General features: G+C 38.9%; 1 protein-coding gene across 8 annotated transcripts in view; it reads right to left on the reverse strand.

Annotated features, from left to right (window-relative positions):
• Positions 1–14,504, reverse strand: part of DIS3L2 (DIS3 like 3'-5' exoribonuclease 2) — a 272,704-nt gene that overhangs the window by 141,570 nt on the left and 116,630 nt on the right. For all 8 annotated transcript variants that reach the window (XM_039855704.1, XM_039855707.1, XM_039855705.1 and 5 more), the window contains one exon: positions 9,064–9,237. In XM_039855704.1, the coding sequence (XP_039711638.1) occupies positions 9,064–9,237 (174 nt within the window). The remainder of the gene's footprint in view (positions 1–9,063; positions 9,238–14,504) is intronic.

The following is a 14,504-nucleotide window of genomic DNA, read 5'->3' on the forward strand; positions in this document are numbered from 1 at the left end:
AAGGAAGGAAGGAAGGAAGGAAAGGAAAGGAAAGGAAAGAAAGAAAGAAAAAAACCCCACAGCCACATCACAACTAATGTAAGACTGGTTTCCTCCTACGATCGAGATGAAGACACGGAGGTCTACTGCTGCCACTTCTATTTAACATAGTACTAGAGGTTCTAGCCTGAGCAATTGGGTAAGAAAAAGAAATAAATAGGCATCCGCATTGTAAATGAAAGAATAAAATGATCTCTATTTGCAGATGGCATGATTTTCTAAATATAACAAATCCTAAGGCATCCGCAAAAAAAATTATTAGAGCTAAAAAAATGAGTTCTGCAAGGTTGCAGGATACAAGATTTATAAACAAATATCGATTTTATTTCTATATGTTAGCAATAAACAATCTGAAAATAAAATTAAGAAAATAATTTCATTTGCAATAGCATTGAAAAGAAAAAGACACTTACGAACAAATTTAACAAAAGAAGTATAAGCCTTGTATACTGAAAACTACAAAATAACACTGAAAGAAATTAAAGACCTAATGGAAAGGTAGCCCATGTTCTTGGGTTGGAACATTTAATGACAATATTCCCCAAATTAATCTACAGATTCAACACAATTCCTACCAAAATCCCAGCTCCTTCTTTTTTTATTTTGGGAGAAATTGACAAACTGATCCACAAGTTAATATGGAAACACAAGCAACCCAGAACAGTCAAAAAATTGGAGGTAAAAAAGCAAAGTTGGAAGACTCATTCTAATTTCAAAACTTGCTACAAAGTTACAGTAATTTACACAGTGCGGTACTGGAATACAGACAGAATATAGATCAACAGGACAGAACAGAGTCTAGAAATAAACATATACATTTATGGTCAACTGATTTTCAAAAAGGGGGCCAAGACAATTCAATGGGTAAAGAATCACCTTTTCAACAAAAAGTCTTTTCCTATGGTACTGAGACAACTGTAATATCCACACGAAAAATAATGTTTCACCCCACATCACACCATATACAAAAATTAACTAAAAATAGATGAAAGAGCTAAAACTATAAAACTCTTAGCAGAAAACAGGTATAAATCCTTGTGACCTTGGTCAGCCAGTGGTTCCTCAGGTGTGATGCCGAAAGCACAAGCAACCAAAGAAAAACAGGCAAATTAGACTACATATTTAGAATCCTTTCTGCTTCGAAAAACAGTGTTGAGAAAGTGAAAAGACAACCCACAAATGAAAGAAAATATTTGCAAATCGCATATCTGACAAAGAATTCATATCTAAATATATATAAACTACTCAACAATATAAAGATAATCCAATTTTAAAACAGTCAAAAGATTTGAATAGACACTTCCCCAAAGGGCCAATAAGCACATGAAAACATGTTCAGCATCATTAGTCATTAAAGAAATACAAATCAAAACCATGAGATACAACTTCACACCCATAAGATGGCGAGAATTACAAATACTGATAACGGGTATTGTTGAGGACATGAGGCACCTGGAACCCTCATACATTGCTGGTGGAAATGAAAACAGTGCAGCCACTTTGGAAAACAGTTTGACAGTTATTCAAAAGGTTAAACAGAGATCGACTACATGACCCAGTAGTTCCATCCAAGGGAACTGAAAGCTATTTCCACACAAAAACCTGTACCCAAATATTCACAGCGGCATTATTCCTAACCGCCAAAAAGTGAAAACAACCCAAATATCCACCAACGAATGGATAAATAACACGGAGACTAGCCACTTGATAGAATACTACTCATTGATAAAAAGGAATGAAGTACTGATCCATGCTCCAACGTGGACGAAACTTGCAAACATTATACCAAAAAAAAAAAAAAGCCAGATAAAAAAAAGCCACTTATTATATAAAATTTATTTATATAGAATGTCCAGAATAGGGAAATCCATAGAGAGAGAAAGTGGATTAGTGTTGCTAAGAGCCAGGAGGGAGAGGGATGGTATGGGATTTCTTTCGGAGTGAGGAAATGCTCTGGAATCAGTGGTGATGGCTGCGCAAGTTTGAGAATATACAGGAAACTACTGACTGAGTCACTTTAAAAAGGTGAATTTTATGGTATTTGAATATCTCAAAATAAAAAACAGTGAAAAGCTCTGGCCACTCTGGCATTTAGCTACCCTTTACCCCAACACTTTACTCCAAGCCTTAGGAAATTCACGTTTCCACAACGCTAGAAAATTATTTCTGGGTATAAATTCAAATGCTGTCTTCTTAGCCAATAGGCATTTTCCCACCTGTTCAGATAAAATCTACTGATCTTCGAATGTGTGTCTTCTTTGGGAGTGGTGCTGTTTGTCGACATAAATTTTATGAGTAGATCTGAAAATCCACTCAAGAGCTTACGATTAAAGATATCCAGCCGTGTATCTACTTTAGGACCCATTCATCTTTGTTACTATCTATGAGTTTCTTGTAATTTCATAAACAGTGAGGTGGGATTTACATGAAGGAAATAATATTGCCAGTAGTTTCAAATGACCACGACAGCTTCCCCATTTAATGTAGAACGATTCAATCTTGCTTCCTTCCAGGTAAGGAAAGAAGGGGTTCCCTTGGCAATGAAACAGCTGAGATTTAAAGTTCTTAAATTTCTTGTGTTGCTCACAGTACAGCAAAGTCAATATCTGTCAAATAAATGTGGCAGATAGTCACCTACAGAATGTCATTTTCTCTCAAATCCAAGAATGAGATTGCTCTGAATAACTCAGAAAGGACACCTCAGACACCGAGTTACACACCATTAGAGCTAGTACGTTTTGAAATATTTGGTTTAGCAATTTCCAAGTGCATTCTAAGGAACACTCCTTCGATGAGATGACCCATGAAAAGAGAGTTCTAAGAAATCTATTAACCCATTGTTTTCCAAAAATACTTGGCCACAGACCTCTTTTTCTCCATAACACCTATTAAAATCCCAAAGAACCTGTGACCTACCAACACCTTTTGGAAAATCCTAACCTGGTCAACTAATCAACTAATCTATTTTACAAAAGATGAAACTGCTCGCGCTCTCTCTCTGTCTCTCTGTCTCTTCCCCTCTTCTTCCCCCCCCCAAATACCTTCAATTTAACTAACTTGCCCACGGTTACCCAGCTAGTCCCTGGGGGAGGCGAGGACATCCAGTGCTCCTGTGCTGCCACAAGCCCTTACCAGAAGGACCTCTTCTAGACAGCAATTTAATCGTACTGGACTTCCTGATGAACAGCAAGATTATTAGTCATTTAATGTTAGTTGTGTTTGAAAGCTTTCCCACAAAAGGGGTGACCTGAAAGAGGTTAGTATTCTATGTCTCTCCTTTCAAGTGGCTATTTCAAGGTTGGTTTTACCTGGAGTGAGAGATTTCTGTCTATCTGGAGCAGTTCCATCTTGAAGATATTTCAATATTCTTACCACAGCACCCTTTCTGTGCTCGTTATTTTTAGCTCATTGTTTTCTATTTTGGCAGCCGAGAAACTGCAGTTTGTAATTTTACCTCCAGCTTCATATTTCTTCTTAAAAGTGAATACAATGTCCTGTTTATAATAATAAAATCACTAGTTGGCAGAACGACATTAAACGGAAAAAAAAAAAAAAGAAGAAGAAGAAAGCAATTGGAAAATTTAGAGCAAGCAATTTTAAGTGCCAAGTTTCACATTTGTAATGGTCCGGTGGAGGTCACTGGGCTTCCTTTTTATTGAGGGAATAGTAGAGAAATAGATATCCATGAGCTCGCCCTTGAAAAACTACAGAAAGCACCTCTACTTTGACACAGCTCAGAGTTTTACTGAAAAGTGGCGCTACCCAAACTTCCACAATTACTAACTATAGGAAAAATATGAAAATCAGTTTAGCATGGTATTTTCCCCCTTCAATATTTAGGTTTTCATTTTCCACTTTAATTGAACTTTTAAGCTTTGGTTTCCTATTCCAGTTTAGCAACAAAGGAAACAAAACAATAGGAATGAAATTAGAAATAATTGGAGCCAGTCTCAGAAATAACCTTGGGGTTTCTTGGGCTGCTGGTGCAACCCCCTTTAAGCGATTTCCCTGGATCTTTTCTTGCAGTGTTGGTGTTGCTTTTTCTCTCTCTTTTTTTTTTTTTTTACCTCAGATGCCCTGCGAAAGAGAGCCGCAGGTCGAGGCCATGCAAGCAGGATTCTCCAGAGACTGGAGCCAAAGGGCCAGCAAAATGGTGCTTCCAGTCGGAAGGGCCAGATCGCCCCTAGGAGTTCACACCAGCCTTACTTCTTGAAAATTGCTAACCAACCATTTTTCTTTTCAAAATAAACACTATTTCTCTCAACTTCAGTTTGCAAAATATTACCCCAATTCCATTGGACTAAAAAACTGGAATTTTACTGACATAATTGGATTATGAGGTTTAAAGATTGATGGAACTTTTCTGTTCCAAATATAATTGTTCAAATACCAAACCTAAACGGGTATGTCGAAGTCCTTACGTAGCTGAAGCCAGAGCAACACTGCCGGCCTCGCGGCAGGGTGGCCCAGCGTGGGGGTCACCAGCCCTGTTACAGAAGGACCTGGGCGTCCTGGGGAACACGTCGCCCTTCCTGGAGCCACAGCTTATCACGAGAATGAAGACTTCTTTAGTCACTCTGGTTCCCTCCATGCCTGCTCATTTCTCAGATCTCGGCTCAAGCACCAATGACCTTGGCAGTCTGTTCACACAGATATTAAAGCACTTGCCATACTCTGCTGTAATTTATCTGAGTATAAATCCGTCTCCCTGAGAAACAGTACAGACCTGAAGAACAAAGGCTAGGCCTCACTGGTCTTTGTATTTCCAGTGACTAACTCAGTACTTTGCACATATTAGATATACGCATACACGTTACATCTACACGTTTATAAGTAATATATGTAAATAAATGTATATAGGAGAGAAGAAGGGAACAAAAGAGAAAAGACATAGAAGGTTTTATTTAGGAATGACAGAATATGTACTCATTTATTCACAGTACATGTGTTTGAGCGTGCGCTGAGACTCGTTCCTAGTTTTTGTGACATTCCTGGGAAAATTAATATTGATAAAGCTCTGTGAAGCACTGGAACTCTGAGCGGAAGAGATCACAGCGGTACCAAGTACTGGTCTCCTCCATCACAAGTCCATAGTGACCACTGCTTGATGCACTTGATCCGTGCTCTTCTGCCACGAGACTGACAGTTCCACAAGAGCAGAGACCACATCCATTTCTGTTCACTGCTGAATCTCCACTGCCCGCGCATGGCGTTCAGTGAATATGTTAGCTGAAAACCTGAGTAAATCTATTGTGAGACCAGTCAAAAAGAAGGGAAAGGTAATCAGATCCAAGCACTTCCACGCACTATGGACTTTTCTTTATGTTTTTTTTTTTTTTATTGTGAAAAAGAACTTAACCGTGACTACACGACCACATGAATGGACCCTGGCACCCTCACCAGCTGTGTGGGTCAGGTGGTAAGTGGGGTGTACGGATGGATGAAAGAGGCAGCACTCCAGCACGCCCATCAGCTCCTGCACCTTCAGCCGTCAGTGGCTATCTACCCACGCCTAGTCCATGGGTTTATGGAAATTATCCAGTTTTAGCTCAACTAATCCTTACAAAATAGGCAAGTGGCTAAAAAAGATGATTGCAAGATCCACAAGCTGAGGATATCACCAAACTAATAATACCACCAACAGCAGGAAAATGGCGAAGTTGACATACCTTCTGCTCCTAATATGAATTCATCGCCAGCCACACTATGATCTCAAAACAATGACTGTCAATCGTACGTTACATACAGATACTTAGACAAAAATAAATATACTTAATCTGTCTCTTCAAGGTAAAAGTGACGTTTTAACAATGAGGAAAAAAAGTTATTGTTTTTTGAAAACAAAATAAAACAAGAATCTCATTTTGAAGATAAAATTTTTTAAATAAATGTTTTGAAATATTTCCATTGTTATACAATTTGGGTTCCTAAAATGACCTAAGTGTATAAACTGCAAAACTACTTGTATACGTAAACATCCTAATAGAATTTTCTAAGTAGTTTTCAAAGATGCCAAATGAAGAATAATCAATGATATGGACCTATTTTTTAAGAATCTAAAAATGGAGCCCCTTTCAATTAGTCCACAAGAACTGACATCATGAAAGATAAGAAGTTAACTGGATTGCAAAATGAATCTCAATATGACCCATGAATAGGATTGAAAAATAAATATTATGATTTAGTAAATTCAGCTTACTTCCTCCCAAGATATGAGGTATCTTTTTCAGTTATAATAACTATTAAAGGCAAAACTAGATATCAAATTTACAGAACTTATCATCAGACCTTTGTATTTCTATATCATAAGTTATTAAAGCAAAATTTAAAAAAAGAAAGAATATTCAATCACATTACTTTCACCAAAAGTAAAATTATTAATAGGAAGTTTTTGATACCTTTTAAGTAAAACAAAAATATTTTAAAATTTATATCGTTCTCATTTTTCCACTTTTATGGAAATTTACACTGTATGTAATAAATTAGTAAAGTAGTAAGCATGCTTGTAATTTTAATATAAAGGCACATACATTATTGAGAACGCATGTTCAACAAAGTTTAGAGATTACTACTTCAGGGTATCAGGAAGCAACTGAAAGATTTTAAGCCAAAGGAGTGAAAAAAATCAGATTAGAACTTCAGAAACATAATCTTAGAGATAACAGGCAGGGAGAAAGTGTTTGGAGGGGGTGTGTGTGTGTGTGTGTGTGTGTGTGTGTGTGTGTGTGTGTGTGTGTGTGTGTGTGTGTGTTTAATCCCTGTTATGATGCTGACAGCAGAGAGCATCCCACAAGCTCCTTGTATCTTTGGATTCTTTCGTCCGACACATAGGTACGTTTTAACAGAGGCCTTCTGCAGAGCAAGGCCTCCTATTCTGTGGTCTAACCCAGAAGGCAATGGGAGCCAAAGAAAAGGGCAAGGCGGAGCCACGAGTGGAAAACTGAGAGCAATACCAGGCTCTGTGACTGTTGAGATGACTTATTAATCTGTGGGCTAAGAGTTAAGCTGAGAAATGATTGGGTGCCTCTCTCTTCTGATAGTCTCGCTCATAATTTTTAAAAGTGATAAAAGCTTATTTTAAAAATAATTTGAATAACAGAGCAATTTATACAATGAAAAGTAAAATATTGCCTCCCTACCTCCTACTAATCCACTGAGTTCACACATGGTAATCACCATCAATTACTATAAAAAAAAGGGCTAAATTTCCTTCCAGTCCTTTTTCTATGCATATGTACTTGTTTGTGTACATATAAATGTGTGTCTATACATTTGTACAGTTTTTATATTATTTGACGTTATAAAAAATAGGGTCAAATTCATATTGTTCTCAACCTTGTTTCTTTTACTTTGCAATATATATAATGGCCTTTGTCTCAGGCCAGTCCACATAGATCTAGCTCCTTTTTGGCAGCTGTCAGGACTTCAAATCTGCTATCTTATTAATATGACATAGGCTACTGAACCATTCCTTTGTTGATGGACATGAGCAGGGTCACTGTTACAATGAAGCAGAAATGAATGAACAGTCGTATACACAGATCCTTGTGCACCGCTCTGAGTAGGATGGATTCTCAGATGTAGAGTCTGGGGGTGAAAGGGTAGGTAAGGTTGAAATGTTGACAGCTACTGCAGAACGGCCATACTAACACACTTCAAACAATAAAGTTCAGCCATTTGTTCTGACCTTTTCTCATTAAATTTTTTAATAGATTCCTAGATTTAGGAAAACAAGTCCCAGAAAACGAGTTCCTCAATGTGTACATGAGAAAAACAAAGGTTCTGAGGGAGTAAGGTTTTGGGCCCAACATCTCGAAGCCCCTGACGAGATAACTGACCAGCACGAGTTGTATGAATGGTGCTCACTATGGAAAGCCAGGATGGCAGCCTGAGTTGACTGACTTCAAATGCGACATGTTTTCTAACACGTAGGAAGGGGACTAACTGCCATCTCTGTTTCCTCGCCTACCCTCAGCAAGAAAAGGAAAAAAAGCAGTAAATTCCTAAAAGGTACAATAGCCAGAGGGAGCAGAGGAGGAGGATTCTCAAGCTAGGAGGAGTAGCGGGCACCAAGAGCTGAAGGTATCACAAGTTCAGCTGCACGGAGTGAGCGAGTGCGGTGGAAAAGACTCTGACACGGGATGACCTTAGCGAAAAACCTTCCACGGCCTCAGTGGGTTGTATGAAAAGTTTCTTGGTTCTAAATATCTCCATGTGGCATCCAAAATGAATGCCAGCACTGAAACCAAATTCTGAAGAGAAATATCAGAAAAGAACTAACATCCCACAATGAAGAAACATCTTCAAAGAAGATGCTGTTATAAAAATACCACAAAAGTACTTTCCAACAAATTCCAGACCTAAAAGTAAAGCTTTAAAATGAAGCTCCAAGCACAGAAGTCTTGAATCCTTTGCTCTGTGCTTGAAGAGGCCCATTTAAAGGAAGGCACTTCTAAGCAGATAACATTGTCTTTATTTGACTAGGCCTATGAGGCAGGCCGATGAGAAAAGAAGGGGACAAGTGTACCTTTTGAAATGAGGATGGACTGGAGCATGGGTCAGAACACTTTTTCTATATAGGGTCAGAGAGCAAATTTCTTAGGCTTTGCAGGACACATGGTCTCTGCTGTAACTGTTCAACTCTGCTGCTGTAGTATAAAAAATACAGCCGCAGACAATATATAACTGAATAAGCATGGCTGTGTTCCAACGCAACTTTATGGATGCTTAAATTTGAATTTCACATAATTTTCATGAAAGATTATTTTTGTCTTTTGAGTTTTCTCAACCATTTAAAAATATTAAACCATTCTAAGCTCATGGGCTAAACAGACAGTGGGCTGGACTGAGCTGGCCGGCCATAATTTGTTGACCTCTGGTACAGAGCACTTAATTCTCAATTGATCCGAACTTGAATGTCCATGGAAAGATGGCAACATCTGAGCCTGGCTCCCATGAAAGCTATGTTTGAAGGCAGAAACGTAGAAAGAAACATGTTGTTTTTAAAGAGTTTCAGATATTTACCTTAAATCTCTTCTCTTGCTTAATTCCTCCGGTGGTATTGTCCAGGGCAAGCCTTGTGGGAGACACTCTAGAACTTCTGAAGAGAAATCGGAGAAATCCACACCATACTCTGTAAGTATGCCTTCTGTTTCGGGCTCGATTTCACCAGCCTGCCCCAGACTCTTAGCCAGATGCCTGTGGACAGGACAGAGAAGAACAACCTCGTTAGTGAATAAATGGAAGATTGGTACCCATTTCCTCTCTAAAACTGAGGGCAGCAGGAAAGTCTTCAAACCCTCCTGCCCTTCCCCCAGCAGACACATCATCACGAATGAATGGGGGGCTCAACGGAATGACAATGATTCTCTCATATCAAGAGTATCAAGAGACAATGATACGCTCTCCTGTTAAATCCATGACTATGGTGAAACTGGACCTTTCTTCAGGAATTCTGACCTGGGGAGTGGAGCCAGACTGCTTTCTTAAGGATTCCTGCGATTGTTTTTCAAAGGAAGTCAAATTCATATTGTTCAAAGCTTTTGTCAATTCTTTCTCTCACAAACACCTTTAGAGACAATTCTGATCAACCCAGTTTGCTGTTAAATCATCAGTTTCATAGTGCCTATACCTTAAGTCATGTCATTAGATTATATTTGATGTTTATATGTAGTTCAAACTTAAAGCTGACAGACTAAATGCTTCCCTCTGGACAAGGAAGACAAGGTGTTCACTCTCACGATACTATTAAGTGCGGTATTGGAGGGCCTAGTGAGAGCCATCAAGCAAGACAAAGAAAAGATAGGTATATGAATTGGAAAGGATGATTTCTACATTGCATGTAAGTGGGCCGAAGAAGCATGATTCCCATTATAGAAGTGACCAGCCTCCAACATAATGCCTGGACTCTCTTCATATAAGACTCCACTCACTCTATGAAAACCAGTAGGAAGCACGCTGTGTATGACTTAAGATTCTGCTTCAACTCAAGACTTTGAATGTGAAGAGAATGACACAAAGAGGTGCTTGGGTTTCATTCATGACGACTAGAGTGGTTTCTGGTGCCAGGGTGGTGGCAGCAGCGTCCAGTGGCAATGCTGTCCTAAAATCACAGTGGTAAGAGCTGCTGGCATCATGGCCAGACTAATCCTGACAAAAAGACGATGGCTGGACTTCCTGTTCTTGCCTCTCCAGACCTGCCTTGGTTCCCACCCATGACTTTCTCGGGACGTTCAAGACTCTTAACTGTTTCTGTAAGCTCTTCGATATCCTTTTAATGAATTCCTTTTCCAACCAGAGTTGGCTTCTCTTGTTTGCACCAAGAATCCAGACAATTAAACATTCAGGCCTCACTAATTTTCGAAATGCTAATTAATTTTCAAAATGGCTACATTATTACCTGTGTTCACTAGAAGAAAGTTCCCACTGCGGATCTGGGAATCTGTTGTCGCTGCCTTTGAAGTTTGAAGGATATTTTAGAAATTCATTAGTATTTTGAAAATCAGTGGGACCTGTGTTACCTCCAATCCCTCTAAGCATCCCTAATTCTCACAGGTTCCTGACGTTCTGTTCTCCACATCCACCTCCTAACACTAACGCCTTTAACTGTCTGGATTCTTAGTTGCAAGCACAAGAAACTATGGTTGGAAAGGGAACTTACTGGAAAGGTATCAGAGAGCTCACAGAAAACAGTAAGAGACCTGGAGAACCTGAAAAAGAGGTGGAAACAAAGAATTACTTGTTCAACCTCTAAATTCTTGATTCCAGGCAAACAGGGAAACTCAGGGACTGCCTATGTATATCAAAAAGATATTTGGAATCTCTTACAGATGCCAGGCTAAGATGCAAAAAAAAAAAATTCGGAGGATAAACCATTACATCATAGAATTTAGGGTCTCACTAAGTCTCTAATGTGAAACATGGAGGTAGCAATCAGAAAGAGTGAGATTCAGAGAGCCAGACCATACATGTGCACAAGATATTACCTAGAAAGATGTAGAAAGGCCTGAGAACCTTGGATGCCTAGTTCTGGCTCATCTTCCATTGTCACAAGTCAGAAGTGGGCTACAATAGCACTATATCCGTTCTGAGGGGTGGTCTCTGAAAAGGCAGTACAGTAGAAACTCCTCCCCACAAGCAGCATACCCATGTTCTGTTTGGCCTGAGGAAAAGTGGCTTAATGGGCAGTGGCTACACATTTAGCCAGGTGGATACGGCTGTGAAAGAAGACAGACTGGAGGACTGATGACAAGGACATCTGGGGAAGAGACAGGTGGATGAAATGGGCCCAGAGTATGACCGTTTGCGTTCCATGAGAACGCTTCGCAAAACACTTTCGTTGTGGAGGCAGGACGATCTGCCCTGAGAATGTCACCAACCTCCTTCCCCAGCCACTGCTGTACCTGCCCAATGGGCATAAGAACAAGGAGGTACATGGGAGCAGGAAATGAGCCCCACAGCGTGAACTCCCTCTCACTAACGATGACCTGGCCACCTCCCTGGCAGGACGCCAGTCTGCCAGAAGCAGCAAGCAGCTGCGAGCCTCTGATGCGGAAGACAGCAGGTGAGCCCAGCAACTTACCTGACAGCAGGCTGTGTTCGCTGAGCTCGTCTATGATGGAGAGGGCAGAATCGCCCCATTAAAAGAAACATTAATTCCTTTTCATTGCTACCTTCACTTGTTCCACCCACCTTGCTCGTATAACAATAAACACCACAATCCACAGATTTACCAAATACCTTTTGAGCTATTATGTTATCACACTAGACATCGTATGTAATCAAGCGTTTCACCGTGGAGAGGCAGCAGAGCCTGCTGAAGTCACTGATCAGAACGGTGTAAGAGTGCACTGACGGGCTAGGCAGGAGGCAACACCTATGAGGCTGGCGTACTGTCCTCCAGGTAAAGCACTGCTCTAAGTATCGTGGACCTGTGCACATGGTCTGGGAGCCAAGAGTGCAAGAGAGGAGTTGAACCTTTCAGTATCATCCTTAAGACCCACTCTCACTAATCCTCACCTCCGGAGCTAAGAGGTTTTAGTATCTCTGGGAACAAGTGTTGTGATTCCTCTGAAGTGGAAGCCAGGACTACAAGAATCCTGACTGATATGATGAGGCATAAAATATACAACCCACTGCCTTCCTGCAAAAACATTTGCAATTCAAGCTAGCTGAGAGATTACTCAGAAGGAAGGATTCAAGAATGGCGAGTATTAATATAAAGTGTTACTCTTATTTTATGTTGGGACATATGAAGTTGACCATTTTTTACCTACAAAATGCAATTTTACATGATTCTACCTTACAGTATTCAAAACCACATAAAATAATGAACCATACATATACTCAAACAGCACAGATAGTTTCTCGGAGATGTATAAACGATAAGGTAGATGATATAGAAGTTATTAGAGAATTAGACCTATAGGAAAAGAAACACATTCTTACGTGTGGTGGGAAGCAGACTTAAAACAAGGTGGCCATCTCACTCTTATTTGGTGAGGTCAGAGTGGCCGAAAACTATTGTGACATCTAAGGGAAAAGGGCCTAAATACTTGAACGAAAGGCATTTTATAACATCCAACTTGTAAAACATAATACTAAAATCCAGAGAGACCCACTCCCACACGTAGGTGTTCACTTCACACTGACACAGTGCTGCTGGTTCTAGACCATACAAATACTACAAACGGCTCCTTCCTTAAGCAATGTATTTCTCTCTTAAAGACACTCCCTTTAACTTTCACGTTGAACTAGATGTACAAAACAAACCAAGTTCATTTCACCTTCATGGAATGTAGGAGCCAGGCCAGGAAGCCACCCCTGCCCCCCGAGCAGATCTCTCTCCACGGTACAATCCCTCTCCTCTGGTCATATTCCCTCTCGGGCACATGCCACTTTCTAGCTGTGTCATATTGCATTAGGTATCTCTCTTCTTTGTCTATAGATGATCATTATAGAGGAGGATCATTCAAAAGAGAATAAACATTTCTTTATTTCTATATCTTACAACGATACTTTTTCATCTTAGGAGTCCAATACATGATGGTTGAATGAATAAATGAATAAACAAATTAATGCCTTTGAGCCTATAAAAAAGGCATACTATTCCTCCTTAAAACTCTAAAGGAAAACTACGAAAACTGAATATAGTAAAAACAAATAAAACTCAAAGACATATATTTATTTAGGTAAACCCTTGAATCCTTTAATAATGAGCTGCCATATTAGCAAAAAATCGGGAACAGGAAAAAATGCCTGAAATTCTTGCTTTCATTCAAAATTGAACTTTCGTCACTTATTGGTATGGAAAATATCTTTCCCCGTTGTGAGTTGCCAGTTCAGAAAGATAAGGAAATAAAAAGTTGTAGGGATCAGAATAGAAGAAACAAATCTGTCATTATGTACCAATGATGTGATTATCTACATAAAAACTCCAAAGGAAACCACAGTATATCCAAAGTTTTAAAATTAATAAGGGGATGATATAGTAAGAAGGCTGGATATAGAATTAATATACAAAAATTAGTTGTTATTCTACACACAAGCACTAGAAAGTTAGAAAATACAACTTAAAATCTTGTTCTTCAGAAGTGAACATTAATAACATGAAAAGACAACTCATAAACTGGGGAGAAGATATTTTCCACATAGTGACTGCTAAAAAGATAACTTTTTAGAAAATTTTTTAACTCCGAAAAATCAAACAGCCCAATTAAAAATAGAATGCTAAAATGAGTGGGTGAAAGTTTAATCAGAAAGAGTAATTGCACAGTATTAAAAAAATCTTCCCCAAAACACAGTTTAGTAATTACAAGGGGAAAATAATAAGTTAAAAATCCTGGCAGATACCAGCTTAGCCAAGTGATGGAGGTTAACATCACCAGTAATACATACTGACATCACGTATTCCTTGGTATCATGCACATCACCTCTGTGCTATCCCTCTCAATAATGAATGATCTCCGTCTACTCATGAGAAAACATTAGACAAAACCAAATTGAGGAGCAGTCTACGAAATCACTGACCAATATTCTTCAAAATATCAAGGTTACGAAAGATGAGGCCGAGGAATTGAAAAAAACTATAGCGACATGACAACTAACTGCTATGTAGGATCCTGGACCAGATTTTCAAACAGAAAAAGGACATTAGAGGAAAAAAATTATAAGGTCTGAATAAGTCCTACACTTTATTTAATAGTATTATGCCCAGGTTTTGATAAATACTCAATGGTAATGTAAAATGTAACATAAGGAATAAAGGGACTCTGACATTTTTGCAACTTTTGTAAATCTAAATTATCTAAAGGAAAAAATTAACTGTGAAAAAAGTAAGATGCTAAGACATTGTGTTGCACACCTGAAACTAATATAATATTGTATGTTAACTGTAATTGAAAAATTAAAAAATATATTTTTAAAAAGACAAGGAGAACCATAAATGTATGAAAAGATGCTCAATC

Source organism: Pteropus medius, unplaced genomic scaffold (assembly GCF_902729225.1).
Source record: "Pteropus medius unplaced genomic scaffold, Ma_sr-lr_union100, whole genome shotgun sequence".
NCBI lineage: Eukaryota > Metazoa > Chordata > Mammalia > Chiroptera > Pteropodidae > Pteropus > Pteropus medius.